Source organism: Cyphellophora europaea (genome assembly GCF_000365145.1).
Source record: "Cyphellophora europaea CBS 101466 unplaced genomic scaffold supercont1.11, whole genome shotgun sequence".
In the NCBI taxonomy this organism is placed as follows: Eukaryota; Fungi; Ascomycota; class Eurotiomycetes; order Chaetothyriales; family Cyphellophoraceae; genus Cyphellophora; species Cyphellophora europaea.
In genome coordinates this window covers 830306-846678 of record NW_008481799.1, presented here as the reverse complement: position 1 = coordinate 846678, position 16373 = coordinate 830306, and the positions used below count along the sequence as shown (strand labels likewise).

Here is a 16373-nt window from a genome sequence, read left to right as displayed (position 1 = left end):
CGAGGGCACGGGCACACGCATCTTCGCCCGACGAGATGCTCCATGCGCCGCCAGTATCTCGTCGCTCAAAGCAAAAACCGTGCTCATAGCAGCAGCCTCGGCCCGGGGATCATTCGTCATCGTTCTGGTGCAGCGAGCCTGCTCGCCTCATGTTCTCATTACTGGCTTGCTCGTTCTTCACGATCTGCATCTCCCGCCACAGCTGATCCCAATGTGTGAAACCTCTCTTCAGAATGTGCGAGCTGTCTGACGTTCTGCCGTCGAGCCATCTAAGCTTTCCAGCCCTCATCCTTTGGGAAGATGTACTTGACTTGGCCATCTGAAAAGTGACCGCCCGTACCGACGAGACCCGCAGTCACGTCGCGCAGCACCTGGTTATAGTTGACACTGTTGCGCATGGCGCATTTGCGACTGGAACTTTCCATGTGGCTGAGGAGGGCATAGTTGTTGGCGAAAGTCTTCAAGCAGAATTGGCATGTGACACGGCCGCCAACGTGAGCGGGACCAGATAGGTGAGCAAGGAATTCCGCTTCCTCCTTGAATGTCTGGCCGCAGTTGGCGCCGGTGCAGATGTAGATTTCGCGGATCGGACAATAGAAGTCTAAAAGCTTGAAGGTTGCAGGCTGGTGAGAGTTGTTAGCGGATCCAACGTCTGAAGATTTAGGCTTGTCATCCCAGGACTGGGAGCTGAACTGGCTGATCTGGCTACCACCTACCCTCGTTTGGGCCTCGGACATGGGCAGCTTCTCTGCCATCTCGTCCAAAGACAGAAGGGTTGGTTTGACATCTTCGGGAGTGACTGCCTCGGCTCTTCTAGCCTCAGGAGCAGCTTGATCGAGAATTGAGACACCGCCATTGGGGTTGCTGGCCGCAGACTCACCGGAGACGCAGGAGCCCGCGCCCTGATTGTATTGCTGGAGGAATGCCTCTTTTGCGACAGCTCGTTGAGCTCGCTCGAGGCGCCACTCTTCGGGTGCGATCTTGCATTCGCCGGCTTCTACATGCTTGACAATCAAGGAAGGCTTGCTCAAGCGTTTACCACAGGCAAGGCAGGGGATGTCCTGTTTATGTGGATGCATCAGCTCCATGTGACGAGCGAGACCACCCTTGGATTTGAACTAGAAAGCCGTCAGTCCTGTTCTCAGGATGGGGCCATGCATATACGAACATCTGAGCCGCACTCGGGGCATGTAACTACTGAGGTCAGTTGAATCCGAGAGAAGAGAAAGGTAGAACCCACTGTGCTTGTCGTCGGTGATTACTCGGTGCATGATGTGCTTCAGGTCTGAGCTGAAATCCTTGTCGCATTTCTTGCAGTAGTAGTGCATGTCGGCATGAACCTTGTGTCTTTTCATCTCCTTGAGTGTTGAGAAGCGTTCGTTGCAGTGGGAATAAGTGCATTCGAATACCTCTTCAGCAGGTGGATCGGTCAAGGCGGGAGGTTCCATGGCTAATGCCGGAGAGGTGAGTTGGCGAGGAAGGTCGTGGTTAAAGTAGGTCGCAATTGCGTTCGTCCGTGTAAGTTGGGATGATTTGAAGAGGTAACACTACGGTCCGCAACGGTTGAGATTGTTGTTCTCGATACTCTGGAGATGAAAGGTGGCAAAGGTCGTTGATGGCATGGTCCGAGTCGGAAGGTCAAGTCAGAAGTTGTAAATACAAAGAGGGAGTCATGAATGGTGAATGTCAATCTAAGGCATTGTGTGGATAAGGTACATTAATACGGTGGCTGGCACTGTCGAGTTGACATGCTTGGTGCGCAAAAGTTAAGTCACCGACAGCTCTGGTAGCATGGGCGCCTATAAGGCGCTGCAGGGGCCCCTGGTTGCCTAGTCTCAGGCCGACTTTATCTCGAGGCAACGCGGGTCTGCGGCGGAGATCTGCATGAGACACATGTACAGCACGTCCTAATGCGAGCGGTAGAATGCATTCGTAGAAAAGCTATCAACTGTATTAACCCCACGTTTGCGTCGTCATTATTAGTAGGGTCATCGTTTTCATCAATCATCAGGTGTAGATTTCTTCAGTGAGAGCATTAAGAGTCAATCCCTCCTTCGCAATGTCCTCATCTGATCGTCGAGTCAGTAAAAGGTCAGTATATGCCACCGGGTAGTAGGACTTACTCTGCAAGAATGTCAGCGGCATCTCCACCAACGTGCCCTTGACCTTGCTTAGAAGTTCCTTGAGCTCCACCACACCTCCCGGAAAGTCACCTCTAACAACATGCCCATATTGAACCTTTGGCGGCAACCTAGATTGATCTTTGCCATCGGCTTTCTGTTCAGTACCATGGAAGTAATACTCATAGAATTCCTTGTAGTCGTTCCACGTATGCACGTTGTCGTCCGGTACGGCCCTGAAAGCCTTACGGAAGACCTCAGTGTTAGTGCGGGCGCGTGTGTTCCACATGGCCAAGAAAGTATCGGACAAGGGATCTGTAACCAGGTTGTCTTCAGGAGTACCCCAGTCGTAGTCATTCGGGGTCCCAACTGGCTCCATGTTGTGTGCCTGCTGCTCCATGTTCTGTGGCCGGATCAATCCCAGGTGTTTACGGAACAGCTGGCGTCTCAAGGACGAGGCGAAGCGACTTGCCATCCATGGCTGACCGGCCATAGTCGATTGAACTGGAGTCGGATCGTTGATGAGAATTGCAATTTCCGAATCATGGTAGCCCAATTGGCTTCTGTCGTTGAGGTTCGCAGAACCGACAATGGCAATGCGATCATCCGCAATCAGGCATTTGGAATGGATGTAGAGCTCTTCACTGACAAAAGCATCCAGCTCAGCCTCAGGTTGTCCATTCCATGGTACGCGACGAATGTCTTCGCCACCAAGCATGTAGCACTCCGCGACCGAATCCCAGCGACTAGCTGTGCCCTGCCCGGGCGCAGCAGACTGATACTGCTGATATTGGCCACCGGCTACACCAGGCCGTGCTGAAGTGCCCTCACCTTGCGGCACCCAACCTGCGCCGACCATGTCATCGTGCTGCTTGCGAGCGTCTTCATAACGAACCCCACTTTGCTGCTCAACTTGAGTCATCGTGTTGCTGATGTTGATGCGATCATAGTTGCGCAGGTTATAGAACCTAATGTATTCCATTGGGTTGTAGCCCGCTTGGGCAATGAGTTCCAAAATTGAGTTGCCGCCTCGGTTGATCGAGAAATACTGGAACTCCATGATAGCCCTCGTTCCAAGTGATGCATCATCCCTCAGATCTCCAGCAAAGGCGGGAACCGCAGGAATGACCACAACCACTTTGTACTTCTCACCGTTGCGCGCAGCCCGGAGAATCCTATCCACCAGGGCTTTCCCAATCAAATTCTTGACAGGCTTTTGCTGGTCTCCTGTGGCAGTGATGAAGAACTGGTTTTCGATGTAAACAAAGTGTTGGCTCTTCTCAATCACATCAATGTAAGCATTTTGAATGGAGTGCTCGGTTGCTGTTCCATTGCTCCATTTTGTGCAGCTTCGTAGAACCTGGCAGGTCATTGGTCCCCTAGCTTGAGACAGAGGCTGACCATACTTGTCGGTTGGCCCGAAAAACCTGCTTTGATATTGGTGCATTTTGGTATTCAAGCCGCCAGAGACGAGATTTCCCAGCGAAGTCAGATCGGTGCCCAGCGTCTTGCCCTGCTGCTTGTATTCATTGAAGCGACTTCTCATGCCACGGTCCCCGCTGTAGCTATCACCCCTCTCATTGCCGTAGCCTTGATCATATCCCAAGCCACGATCGGCGCCTTGGTAGATTGGATTGTCATCGATTCCTCGTGTATGGGAGCCTGGAGGCGCTTGATACTCCTGATGTGTGTAAGGCTGCTGCTGAGTTGGATTCGGCGAGACGCTGGGGCTCGGCACGTTCTGGGAGTGGTAGGCGGAGTACTGCGGCTGATTCGATGGTGGAGGAGAATAAGGCGCCGACTGTTGCCATTGTGGTGGCTCGGATTGTATGGTAGGTGGTATTGTCTGTGGCTGCTGCCACTGTTGACCTTGGCTTTGACCGGCAGACGAGTTTGCGTATGACTGTGCCTGTGCCTGTGGCTGTTGCCACGCCTGTGCCTGGGTTGCCGGTGGAGGACCTGGTGGTGGGGGCGGTAGCTGAGGTGAAGTGTTGCCGGCTTCGTAAACCGGCCCGTGGCTGCCAGACTGGTTCTGCTGCCAGGGTTGAGGAGTGGGTGCGTTTGGTGGGTGCGTCCCGCTTGCACTTGTAGGCCGATTATAAGGCTGAGCCTGCGATCCAGGCTGTTGTTGCCAAGATGTTGTGCTCAGGCCCCCTGGGGACTGGACGTGACTGGTGCTGGACCAAGCAGGTTGTGCGTAGGGTTGGCTCCCTGGCGGAGGTGGAAAGATGCTGCCCTGCTGTTGCTGTTGCTGCATTTGTGCAGACTGTTGGGGCTGCTCATGTGCAGATTGAGTGGTGGCCGCTGCTGACCACGCAGGTGGAGGAGGGCCCTGACTGGGCGCTGGCTGGCCTGGTGCTGAAGATTGCTGATTTTGCTGGTACTGTTGCAACTGCTGCTGGGTAGGCTGCGGTGCTGGGTGGTTCGAGGGATGAACATAGGGATCGCCGATGCGGGCATAGCGCGCATCCTTCCGCACGTTGTATTTCTCATCGTAGATGAAGTTCCACCGATCTATGAAGTGATGGCGTAGGTCCTGCACGCAGTGCCCATGGAGGGAGATTGCAACGTCGGACCAGCCCATGCGCGAGCTCTTGGTACGGTCAAGCTTATTCTGGAACGGCTGGGCCACATCAGAGAAGTCCATAACGCGAGCGTTGTTATAGTCTTGGCCCGCAAAGACGGTCAGGTTGATATCTGAAGGATGGGCATCCGAGATTGAATGCTGATTGGTATCCCATCGGCCAAAACAGAGATCGAGCCCGCCCATAAAAGCCAAGCGTCCGTCAACCAGGAGCAGTTTCTCATGGTGAGCCCAATACAGAATGACATCGTCGGTGATGCCGTATGCCCCTCTCAACGTATCAGCACCAACCTTCGCCAGGCCTGCTGCGTCGAGCTTGAGACCTTGCAGGGCGGATATCAACGAAGATTGGGTCGTTTGAGCATCTGGGAGGTGATCAGGATGACGAAAGACGGCAATGTTGGGGTGAAGAGCCTCCAACTCATGCTTGGTGTGCGCTGATGATAGAGTCAGAGCCTGTGTCACCTCCTTGTAGACTATGATGTTGATCTTGACTCCTCGCTGAGCCGCTCGTTGGAGTGTGCGATCGAGCCGCCATTGCTCATTCTTACCTGGAGGCCTCCTGAGGTAGAGTTCTGGAGACAACCACCAGTCAAGGATCCATATAGACTCCCTGGCACTTTCTAGAGCCAGACTGGCAGCGTAAAAGTAACCCGCTCCATCAACGTACCACTTCACGTCGTTGCCATTCTTCTCAGAAGCGAAGCTGTCGTAGCGAAACTTCTCTGGTCCAATGCTAGGACCTTGCTGATATCCGACCTGGTACGACTGTCCTTGCTGGGACGGAGGGCGTGGATACGGACTTTGACCAGAAGATCCTTGATACTGCGTGCCAAACAGACCAGCCACATCTGTACCTATATTGTGGAACGTATCGTGCAAGGCGCCAAAGATCTTGTCGCCCACATCAGGCTTCTTGCCTGGGCTTGAAGGTGGAGGTCCGCCCGCGTACGGAGGCTGGCCAGCGGAGAGGCCCGACCCTGGCTGACTGTATCCCTGGCCTTGGCTTTGACCATAGCCATAGCCGGTATTCTGGGACGAGCTGTACCCGGAGGATTGTTGTTGACCTGAAGGCCCGGATGTGTAGCCAAAGTCGTTTTGAGATCCGGGCTGACCGTATCTGTTCTTCAGCTTGCTGAACGTATCCCCTATAAAAGAGCGGTCTCTTCCGCCTTGCCCGCTACCCCGCGACTTGGAATAGTCATCTCCGTAGGCAAGAGGGTCGTCCTGATCTTGGCCTTGCTGCCACGACATGATGATCACTTTGCAAGATAGGTCTAGGTTGCAAAGAACGTTCGATCGGACATGCTCCAGGAATTATCAGTAGCCATGACACATCATACGTTTGTTTCAGAATTGCCGGCTGACGAGGACGCGTTGGGGCTGAGTTGAGGCGCTGCACGGTATCACGTAACGCCGCTCCGAATAGAGCTGCTTCTGGAGCTCGAGCTTCGAGCTTCAGCACTCCAGAGTCAGCATACCATGTCGTTATGCTATTTGACCACAGATCGTTACGGTGCCGTCACACGGAAGCCTGCAAACAATACAGGCTCCATGCCTGATATCATGCCAATACTAGCCTCTATGGGTTTCCTCAAAGTTATGACGAAAGCCGCTGATAGCGACGATGCGGGGCTGTCTGGGTGAGAGGAAAGCCGCTCCAGACCCCCCCGATTCATTCGTGCAGTCATGCTCATAAGCAATTGAAATACCTGCACCTATCTCCACGGCAATTGGACCATATCGAACCCACTTAGACTCGCAGGACATCTGTTATATATCTACCATGGCCGCTCGTTTCCAGACACTGACTCGAGTATTGTTCTCAACTCCCAACACAGGCGCAGCTTTCCGTTCACAGGCATTCCGACCACTGCATCAAACCATCCGACCCGCTTCCAATATGTCGCTTGCTACACTTGATGTATCACTCTTCAGCGCCGGTCCAGTCCCCTTGCTAACGACCGTAGACGTCACAACACCCCAGCCTCCCCACATCCTCCACCACTTTGTTCACCGCGAAGCAGAAGAAGCAAGTATCCTTTGAAACCATCGCGAAAGAGTTGGGGAGAGATGAGGTAGCAGTTGCCGCCCTTTTCTACGGACAGACCAAAGCTTCAGAGCAAGACATCAAGAAGCTGTCCGAGTACTTCGAGATTGATCATGCAACTCTGTCTGCGCAGCTGTCGGGCTTCCCAGACCGTGGCAAGAGTGTCGAGATGCCGCCCAAAGAGCCGCTGATCTACCGTCTCTACGAGGTTGTGCAGAACTATGGCTATGCCTACAAGGCGGTACTCAATGAGAAGTTTGGCGACGGGATCATGAGCGCCATTGCATTCTCGACTCACGTCGAGAAGGAGGTCGACAAGGATGGCGTCACATGGGTCAACATTAAGATGCGAGGCAAATGGTGCGTGAACGTATTTCGTGCTCGGTACGCTTCTAACGTTCAGCAGGCTCCCTTTCACGCCATTCTAAGTGGCAGAACCGGGGCGATGACAATGATAGAGATAGCACACAAAGATGAATGCCCGCTAGTGTGGCTCCTCGTACCATTTTCTACGTCCCTCCAAGTCGTTAGTATCTAGGTTGCTAGCCCAAGAATAATACTAAGATCAGGAGAACAATACCAACTGTGGGTCCAGACCCATGCCTTTGTTCGCAACAAGCAATGAAAGCCCCAAAGTGGAAACATCCTTACACAACAGCCTCAAAGAAGGGATTGCCCTCTACATATACGACTTATATCGTGGCTGCCCTGCCTACCGCGACTTTCTCGCCCTTCATCGAACTAGCACCTCAAGTCTCAAAATCCACACTGGTTGAGCACCAAGCAGCTTTCATAACACTCCACAGCAATGCCTCCGTCACCACCTCCACCTCCACAGACCGACATGGCTGAATACAAGGGCGGACCATCGGGTGGCAGTTTTACCGCCTATGTCTGCGTCGTCATGTAATACACTAGTCCTATGTTGTCCTTGTTGCAACTTCTTGACGCAAGTGGAAGCCAGGATCCAAAAAAAAAAAGTGCAACCACTCCTAGTTTTCATTCCGGTCAATAACCATCAGAAAGCTGCTCTATATACCACGCTCCGAACAATATATCAATACCACTCACTCGTCTTTCTGTTCCCCCATCTATCCCATGTAACACTTCCTTCATTCACTGCCTGGCCCCACCTTGGCATTCCCACCTCAGAGCCCGTTTCGCATTCCCCCTCCATTTCCCCATCCCAAACCTATCCCACCACCAAATCCACGTCTACCACCTTCTAACACACCCCAAAACAACAAAAAATTATCATCGACAGCTACAGGATTTGAACCTATGCGGGCGAACCCAACAGATCACTTAACCCCCAATGCCGGAACAATAGGGGTAGATTCGAGTCTGTCGCCTTAACCACTCGGCCAAACTTGGGGGACATGTTAGTTATGATGCTGAGGGATGCAGACGGGACAAATCTTACCTGTCTGGAAAATTCACGTAGAGAAGTGTGCGTGGATTTAGGAGCGAATTGCCAGAATGCCAATTTGTATATAACTGGATTTTTGAGCCGCGAGTAGCCGAGGTCGGAGGGGTTTGATAACAAATCGATCACCTAAAGGGCTGCCAGCTAGGCGAGGCTGCGGGTGGCAAGGGGGAAAGGAACTCTTCGTGACCAGTACCAAGCGACAGACTGACTTTGGGCAAAGTGCGGATCAGACTGGTTCCACTCTAGTGTACGTCGAAGCTTGGCTAATAAGGAATCTGGCTCTCCTTGCGCTGGACAGCGACGCATTTACTATATAGCTGTGCTGCTGCTTGCAGACCGATCACAGTGGAGCAACGGCGATGGTTGGGCATCGGGCCAAGTCCAGGCGGGAGTTATGTGTGTACAATAGAGTAAGTATTTCCAAAGGTCTTTTCTAAGAAGCCCGGCCTGTGGAAGACGAGCAGCTCACCTAATCCACGTGCTTGAAATCATCTCCATTATTTCGCTTCAGAATGCGGACGCACACTCTATGCACGCATTGCTGGATCCGCCTGACCCGTACGATAGTATCGCACATATGTCATGCCCATTTGGTGCCCTGGCAGCGGCCGACGAGGAATCTCAACAGTAGTGTAATCGTGACCTGTCTGTCGCACCTCATTGCCGCTCCTACTTCCCAGGCAGGATGACGCCTTTGCCGTCGTTGTTTGAGTGTCGCTGCGGGCCTTCGACGCGCCCCAGTCCTTGACATCAATGCCGTGCTGTGCGAGGGTCGCAGTGCACGCCTCGCTTTCCAACGTCACTTGACGACGTTCCTCCCAGCTCGTTCTCCTCATCTGGCGACTGACCATAGACGAGCTCGGGGAAGACGATCCGCTGCTTGCATAGGGCGGGACAGAAGGAATAGTGTCCCGAACACCGAGGCTCGGCGCGGATTGAGGCATTACTTCTGAGGCGGAGACTGGATCGATCAGAGAACGGTGTCTCGATCTCATGGATCAGCAAGAGCTATACGTAACTTGCTCTTCGATAGAACGATGTCGTCGAAACAGTGTAATCTATTGCCCGCGTGGCTGGCAGTCGAGGTCATCTATTGTAGGACAATGATGCCAAGAAACTCCCACGTTCTGAACTTCCCAGGAAGGTGTGTCGTACAAGCTATGACTCCAAGGAGATCCCGAGAACGTCTGCAGGCCGGGGATGACCCAGAGCATTTCAGGTTTTCCGTCGCTTTGCTCGCATCATCTCTGCATTTGACAAAATCGAACCAATGTACTCGGTGGCGGGACTTGATCGCTTCTTGTTAGGATCTTGCTTGGGTGTGACTTGTCGAGTTTGGGAGACCGATGTGAACGGCGTACTGTGGGATGTCTCGGAGGCAGTCGTGTTAGTACGAGTCTTCGCCTTCTTTCTCTTTGGCTTGTCCACCGTCATACCGCTCATACCGTCCGCATCCTGGGCATGGGCTCGAGGAGCATCAGAGCCACCGCTCTCACGCTTCCTCTTCTTGTCCTTCTTCTCCCGTCGACGTCGCTCCTTGTTGGCTAGGCGCTTCTCCACCTCACGAACAAAGTCGTCATCGGCCAGCGGCACCTGGGTAATTTCATTCATCGTCTTGTCCGGCATTTTGTTCTCTTGGTTGGGCTTTCGGTCCATACTGCCAGTCACTCTGGCCTTCTTGCGTGAAGCACCGACTGTTGGGGCCTTGAAATCTTCCGTCCCTGACATCTCATCGTCCGCAGACTTGCGCTTGACTCTGGTAGGCATTGTCTTCGCTCGAGATGGATCACCACGAAGCAGTTCTTCGATTGGTGTAGGCATAGTGTCTGTCATGAAGAAGCCGGAAGGATCTACCTGCTGACCCTCGTCGGTGGCTATGAGGGGTGTAGGACCCTCATTCGTAGGGATTGTATCACCGGTGGGCTTCTTCGTAGGCAGATTCGCAGCCTGCGATATGTTCTGTGAGGATATTAGGTCATACTGCATTTCCTCGGAGGCCCATGACCTTACCATTTTGCTCTTGCAGTGCTGGAGTGCATTCACCATCGCGTCGGTCTGCGCCGTGCAGAGGTTAAGGAGCTCTTCGGCTTCCGAAGCCTTATCGGCATGACTCTTGACTGATCGGAGGAATTGTCGGTGCACTTCGAGAACATCGTTGTGTTTCTGCAGAATCTGGAACACTTAGTGGACGGTCGAAAACACGCAAAAGGTTACCTACAGCATCGACGGGTAACTGCGTTGATTCCATCTTGGGTTGACAACTGTCAGCAGAGAAATGTATGTATAATCATCATTGTATATAGAATCGTGATAGACTGCACCAGCCACAAAGCAGCGTGCCCGGTCACAGAGTGAAAGTGTCTGTCTACAAAACATTCCGAGGCAGATCCGCCGCAGTGACGCCACCGGCCACCGGCCACAGGCGGTCCCCTGGCGTTGGCGTTGCTAAGCATTGCGGGTATCGCGCTAGGGTCCACTTTCCACACTAGCGCAGGAACAACTTCACTTCATTCATCACACTGCTCCGGCTTCCCTTACCTTCTTCGACCACCCATCTTGCAGCAGCCATCGGACAACGTTGATGCCGCGGCTCATTCAGAGGTGCAGGTGCCGTTCCGATGGCTGAAAGGTTCCGTATATTCGACCAGCTATCAGGCCTCTCGCTCTTCCGATTATTCTTCAGGAACCCAGTCGATGACATATACGGGTGTGGAAAAGATTTCGCTTCGTGAGGCTCGTTGCAAGACAAAGGGACGAGGGGCGCGGGAAGCCGACGATGCCAGAAGGTGATTCACGGACAGGCTTCGATGCCGTGCTGCATTCAGACCCATATCTTGCAAGCCCTGATGTGTTCCTTTGCTTCTTTCATCATGGACCCTATCGACATTCGGCCATGACTAGCCACTGCTCATGAGATACAACGCCACATATCGGCCTGACTACCATTCATATCTGCCTCTCCTTTTCTATCCCGTCAAATACCAGGCCACGTGAACACCTCCGCTGCCTTCCACGGCTAGGAAGATGGACCTTCGAGGTGTGCGTACGAGCGAAACCGCACATATTGCATGGTGCGAGCTCATCTCGACTCGTAGTAGATCCCTGTTCGGCTCCGGAGGTTTGGCGCAGCTGTGCGCTTTCGGCGGCTATCGTGGGATGTAGTCCGTCCCATGTATCAGTAGTAGCTGCCATCCAAGTCAGCGGAGTTCTTTCTTAAGAGGATGTGAGAGGTACCGCACCTGCTCAATCAGAGTGAACGAACCGGAGCTGACCGTTTTCAGGACTACTACCTGCGCTTTCCATCCCAACTGCAGCAGCCACGGGCACGCTTGCGTCTCTCTCAAACTATTTTCGTCCGCCATCTGCTCCATCTTCTCTCTTCTACCACCAACCACTTAGCACTTCAGCTGGCAGCTTTGCTTCACCTCCTCCGCTGTTAGCCTCAATCACCTTATCTCATCCGTCACGCTTGCATCTTGGACTGCTATCCATCCAACAATCATTTCCATCCCATCATCCAGGACCCCAAGCATCTGATTGTGAACCCGAAGACCGTCAACAGCCTTTTGTCTTTGGTAAGTCGTCCCTATGAGCTCTCTTTTAGGTGCATGTCTGCTTGTCGTTCTCTATGCCCCAGGCTTGGCCATCTGCACCGTTGTCCCAAATTCGCTCAAGTCATCCTGCAGAGCCTTTCACAGGCTTTCGTGCTTTCAAGGATAGGTCGACACCTCCGCGAGGCGTTTGATTATCTCGAGGGACTCGGCCATCCCGGTGCTCTTCAAGCTTCTTTACTGACACTCTTCCCGCAGCACCATTGCGGCAATGTCTGACAAGACCTCGGTCCAGAACGGGCACGCCTACCCCAACTATCAGCCAAACCGTGGGTCGTATCAGGGCTACCAGAACTACTCCAACTCCGGTAGGAGAAAAATACACTTTCAGAAGACCATGATTGACAAATCCCAGGCACTGGCCAAAATCCGCTGGGCAACATGCAGAACCTCAAAGCCAGCCTTCCGCCTCAGGTCACTTCGGAGAACCTCACCGCTGGTGACAGCCGTCAGATGTACAATGATCCAGGCCTTGTCGTCTACAACTCAGGCCAAACCATCCCGGTGAACAACTACTATAATCAGAATGCAGCTGCTGGCAACCCTCCTCAGCTGCCCTACATCCCAGCCAACATGCTGTCGGCCTATTACGGTGCCCCTGGCATGGCAGCTGGCGCCATGCAAGGCTACGGTTGGTCATATCCAGTGGCACCTGCTGTTGCCAATGTGGACCCAGCCCCTCGCCTTTCGTGGTCCTCTGAAGACAATCACTCGCCTCCTCAAACTGCCACCCAAGATTATTACACTCCTCTGTCATACGTGCCCATCACAGCATCACAAAGCCAGCACTACATCGTCGGTCCCATCCAACCTATGAAGTGTGCAGACAACAAGTCATACGAAATGGTGAATCTCGACGAGCTTGTTTCGCGTGAGCCACCCATTCCGCGTGCCGTTCCTGCGTTGTGGACCAACCAAGAAGAGATCAGTCTGGCCAAGTGTCTTCAGAACCCGGAGGGCATCACCAACGTCTACATTCGAGGCTTCATGCCAGACACTACCGACAAGGATCTCGAAAGCTGGGCCTCTCGCTTCGGCGAGATTGAATCTTGCAAGGCCATCATCGAGCAAGACACCGGCAACTGTAAAGGATTTGGCTTTGTCATGTACTACTCGCCGGCTGCGGCTGAGAATTGCATTCGTGGCTTCTTCCACCTCGGCTTCCAGGCGAGCTATGCTCAGAAGTCCCGCAACTCGCGTCTCAAGGATCTGGAGGACAGATCATCGACCAACATCTACTGTACCGGTGTTCCAATAGAGTGGAACGAATCAGTGAGTCATCTGACGCCTTCAGTCCGCTATTGCTCACACCTCACAGGACCTCGCCAACCACTTCCGTCCCTACAATGCTATTTCCACGAAGATTTGCCGTGACGTACCATCAGGAGTCAGCAAGGAAGTCGGGTTTGCCAGGTAAACCTAACAATAACGACTGATTCAGCTCGCTGATCCATACAGATTTGAAACTCGTGAGATTGCGGAACGTGTTATTCGCGAGTTCCACAGCTATGTAGTTGAGCACGACTCTGTCAAGCTCTGCCTCCGCTTCGCCGATACCAAGGCACAAAAGCAGCTCAAGCAGCAGAGCCAGGAACGACGCAACTGGCGCAGCCGCGAGTACAGCTATTCGGTCGAGCATACACCTTCTCCCACCCTGAGCCGTCTCCAAGGTGTCGCTCACCAGCTCAGCCCCAATGGCAGCTACCAATCGCCAGCTGGGGCTAGCACCAATTTCACTCCTGCAACGTCCGTCTCACCTCCGTAAGTCGAGCCTCCCTGTTGTCACATCGACCTCTAGCACTATGGTCATACACTCGAACACTGACATCGTGTACAGGGATGCCAATGGTATCAACAAGTCTGTTCCCAATGCTCGTGCCAACGCTTGGCCGATGCAAGGAGGACTGCAGTCAATCACCAACGCATCGACTACCTGCAGCCAACAGCCTTCAACCCGTGGCTATGTCGACGTCACCAACAAGGCTCCCATCGTAGAGGTCATCCCCGAGCATGCCGAGGTCAGCATTAACACCGAAACTCCCAGCCCGAAAAAGGTCACAATCAAGGTCGAGCCCGCCAGCGGCAAGGAGAACGTGTCTGTCCATGTCCAAGGCCAGAACTGAACCGGCCACATCAGGAGCTGAGACTCTCAACCTTTGGAACCTCTTGTTGGAGCAACACGAGAACTTGGTCCCCTGGTTCAACAAAAGTTTTCCGGACGTTCAATCATCATTGTGCTATATCGACATTGACAGAAGCCTACACCCTGAGCGACACCAAATCCTTTCCAGACTTGTATGTTTCATAGACCAATCAGCACTCATCGACAGTTAGAAGTATCACAGGACATCTGTAACGGCCTTCAGCGCAATCGAACATGATATCAGAGTGGTATGATACATACATGGATCGACTTGATTCGATCATAGGTAGTACAGTATGTGGTTGAACGATATTGCCCAGAAAGAGTATGATTGGAGTAGCCTTGAGTTAATCTCTGCTACCGATAGAAATACATTAAGAGTTGAAGCTGAACTTCTCGTCTCACGTCTACTTCTACTATAGCATGTCAGCTTCTTTCTCGGAACGGTCGTCCATGGGTCACACCAATTGTTCGGTCTAAACGCTTAGCCGATGACTCTGCAAATGCCGACCAATAGTTCAGGCATCGGGTAAGAATCAATGTCCAAGAGATACTGATATCTATTCATGATCTTTGTACATCTCAACATTATCTTGGGCCTGGTCATCTATTGTCAGATATCAACGCTGCTACGCCGTGCTCCCTGTCTACCTGTCGGAATGTCACTAGCAGCAGTGACCTGCCGTGTTCATCAGCAAGCACTAAAACATCAGCTGAGCCTCATTGTCTCGGTCCATGCATAGTCAGCTCTATCAAATATCGCCTTGACGCCCAATTCCATGCTGCTGCTGCTGCTGCTGGTGGGGTGGTGGACCCATGTCCGCCACCCATCCCATACACTTTTTCATTTTTACTCTCTCCCCGCCCTCTCCTCCCCGTCCTCGACCATCATCCACGCAGGCCTATACCCCACCGTCCTCCCCTGCTCATCCAAGATCCTCAACTTCGGGTTCCGCACCGTATCTCCCGTGCCGCCCAAGCTCGTGTACCCCTCATCGTACATGTGGCAGTACTCCGAGCCGGTCGTGCCCGCCTCGCCCAACAGCGGGTGTCGGAGGAAGCACCAGATCTCGCTCAGCTTCCAGTCCAGGACGGGGTGCACGCGCATGAAGGCCGGCCAGTTGCCGTCTGTCGGCGCGAAGGGCGTGAGGGTCGCGCCGTGGGGGTCGGTGCGGCGCGTGCCGACGAAGATGGCGCGGACGTTGGGGTGGGAGGTTAGGTAGAGGGCGAAGGCGTCGCGGAAGGTGCGGATTGGGAGGCTCGCGTGGGGGGTATGGTGGTGATGTGAGGATGCTGTGGGGGGCGGGTTGGTGCGGATGTGTGTTAGGGAGAGGTGGTACTGGCTGCTGGAGGAGCGGACGAAGGTCGTCACAGTGGGGAAGGGGTCTGGTGGCGTGGCGTAGATGGAGGGAATGGAGGTGGGAAAGTCGCGCGGAGGGCTGGCTGAAGCGGTCTTGGTGAAGTGCGTGTGGAGGACGGAGAGGTAGAGGAGGAGGAGGACTAGGCAGTCCTTGCCACCATTGTAGGAGAGGGACAGTTGCTCGAATCTGTGCGAAGGACTGTGTCAGCAATCTGTGTTCCCTATTTGCTTGGGTATCTGTTGCTTGTAGATATTGGTTGCATCTCGTGTTCGACAACAGAGCACCAATGACCGGTGGTGGTCTCGATATGAACTTACTCATACTCCTCCAAAGCCCTCCGGATCACTTCAACGCTTGCACGCACCTGCGCCTGCGTCCGCCATACCGTCTCATCCGCACCCACATCCAGTGTCAGAAACGCCGTGACCCTTGCATGCACATCTGCACACACCTCCCTCAGCGGCACCAGATTCGGCGGCACCTCCAGCTCCGCGCCATCGTGCTCGTCGTCTAGAAGTTCTAATGATGCATCTGCTTCTCCACCGACGCTGCGAACGGATGTTGCTTTGGCCTCGACACTGGAAGGATTCGCCGCAGGCGCAGAGCCGGTCTCGATCTGGAATTGGGACTCAGATCTGGGTTGCTGCTGCTGCTGCTGTGGGGTGAGAGTGCCGTTCGCAGTGGCGGTTGTTGGGGTCGTTGTCGTTAGCGTCGTGGGGGCATTGGGCGGCAGCGATGCATCACTGGGCATTATGTATATGCTGGCGGGGGCATGAAGGATTGGATGGCTGGGAAAGACACAAAACGAGAGCGAAAACAGGAAGAGATGCGCAGCGGTTTGAGGTAAGACAAAGAGCCGCAAAGTCGCCGAGGCTGCGCAGGCGTCCTGAAGGGCGGGGCTGCACAGAAGGCGGCGGAATTTTTTGGATGCGGAATGCGGAGAAGATGTCCATCAAAGATTAGTACATTGGAGCTAGGTTATCTTGACAGCACGGCGCACTTGGACGTGATACCATGAGTAAGAATCCTTTTTGAATCTACACCAGTACTGGATATCTACCTAAAATGACTGCTT

General features: G+C 53.5%; 6 protein-coding genes and 1 non-coding gene across 7 annotated transcripts; 2 read left to right on the top strand and 5 right to left on the bottom strand.

Annotated features, from left to right (window-relative positions):
- Positions 1–269: 269 nt before the first annotated feature.
- Positions 270–1448, bottom strand: HMPREF1541_09989 (uncharacterized protein; the record flags this gene model as incomplete). The annotated part of the gene is made up of 3 exons (XM_008714660.1): positions 270–1118; positions 1169–1194; positions 1241–1448. The coding sequence occupies 3 exons, from the start codon at positions 1446–1448 to the stop codon at positions 270–272; spliced, it is 1083 nt and encodes a 360-aa protein (XP_008712882.1).
- Positions 1449–2007: 559 nt separating this feature from the next.
- HMPREF1541_09988 (uncharacterized protein) lies at positions 2008–5958 on the bottom strand (the record flags this gene model as incomplete). Its single annotated transcript, XM_008714659.1, has 2 exons — positions 2008–2069; positions 2124–5958. The coding sequence occupies 2 exons, from the start codon at positions 5956–5958 to the stop codon at positions 2008–2010; spliced, it is 3897 nt and encodes a 1298-aa protein (XP_008712881.1).
- Positions 5959–6607: 649 nt separating this feature from the next.
- On the top strand, positions 6608–7182 carry HMPREF1541_09987 (cyanate hydratase; the record flags this gene model as incomplete). Its single annotated transcript, XM_008714658.1, has 3 exons — positions 6608–6628; positions 6675–7114; positions 7161–7182. The coding sequence occupies 3 exons, from the start codon at positions 6608–6610 to the stop codon at positions 7180–7182; spliced, it is 483 nt and encodes a 160-aa protein (XP_008712880.1).
- Positions 7183–8012: 830 nt separating this feature from the next.
- Positions 8013–8128, bottom strand: HMPREF1541_09986. The gene has a single exon. It is a non-coding gene; the product is annotated as a tRNA-Ser (tRNA).
- Positions 8129–9398: 1270 nt separating this feature from the next.
- On the bottom strand, positions 9399–10431 carry HMPREF1541_09985 (uncharacterized protein; the record flags this gene model as incomplete). Its single annotated transcript, XM_008714657.1, has 3 exons — positions 9399–10142; positions 10194–10355; positions 10402–10431. The coding sequence occupies 3 exons, from the start codon at positions 10429–10431 to the stop codon at positions 9399–9401; spliced, it is 936 nt and encodes a 311-aa protein (XP_008712879.1).
- A 1574-nt stretch (positions 10432–12005) lies between these two features.
- Positions 12006–13917, top strand: HMPREF1541_09984 (uncharacterized protein; the record flags this gene model as incomplete). The annotated part of the gene is made up of 5 exons (XM_008714656.1): positions 12006–12102; positions 12150–13066; positions 13113–13207; positions 13253–13555; positions 13632–13917. The coding sequence occupies 5 exons, from the start codon at positions 12006–12008 to the stop codon at positions 13915–13917; spliced, it is 1698 nt and encodes a 565-aa protein (XP_008712878.1).
- Positions 13918–14787: 870 nt separating this feature from the next.
- HMPREF1541_09983 (uncharacterized protein) lies at positions 14788–16049 on the bottom strand (the record flags this gene model as incomplete). The annotated part of the gene is made up of 2 exons (XM_008714655.1): positions 14788–15484; positions 15616–16049. 2 exons carry the CDS (start codon positions 16047–16049, stop codon positions 14788–14790), a joined length of 1131 nt encoding a protein of 376 aa, XP_008712877.1.
- Between the last annotated feature and the right edge of the window lie 324 nt (positions 16050–16373).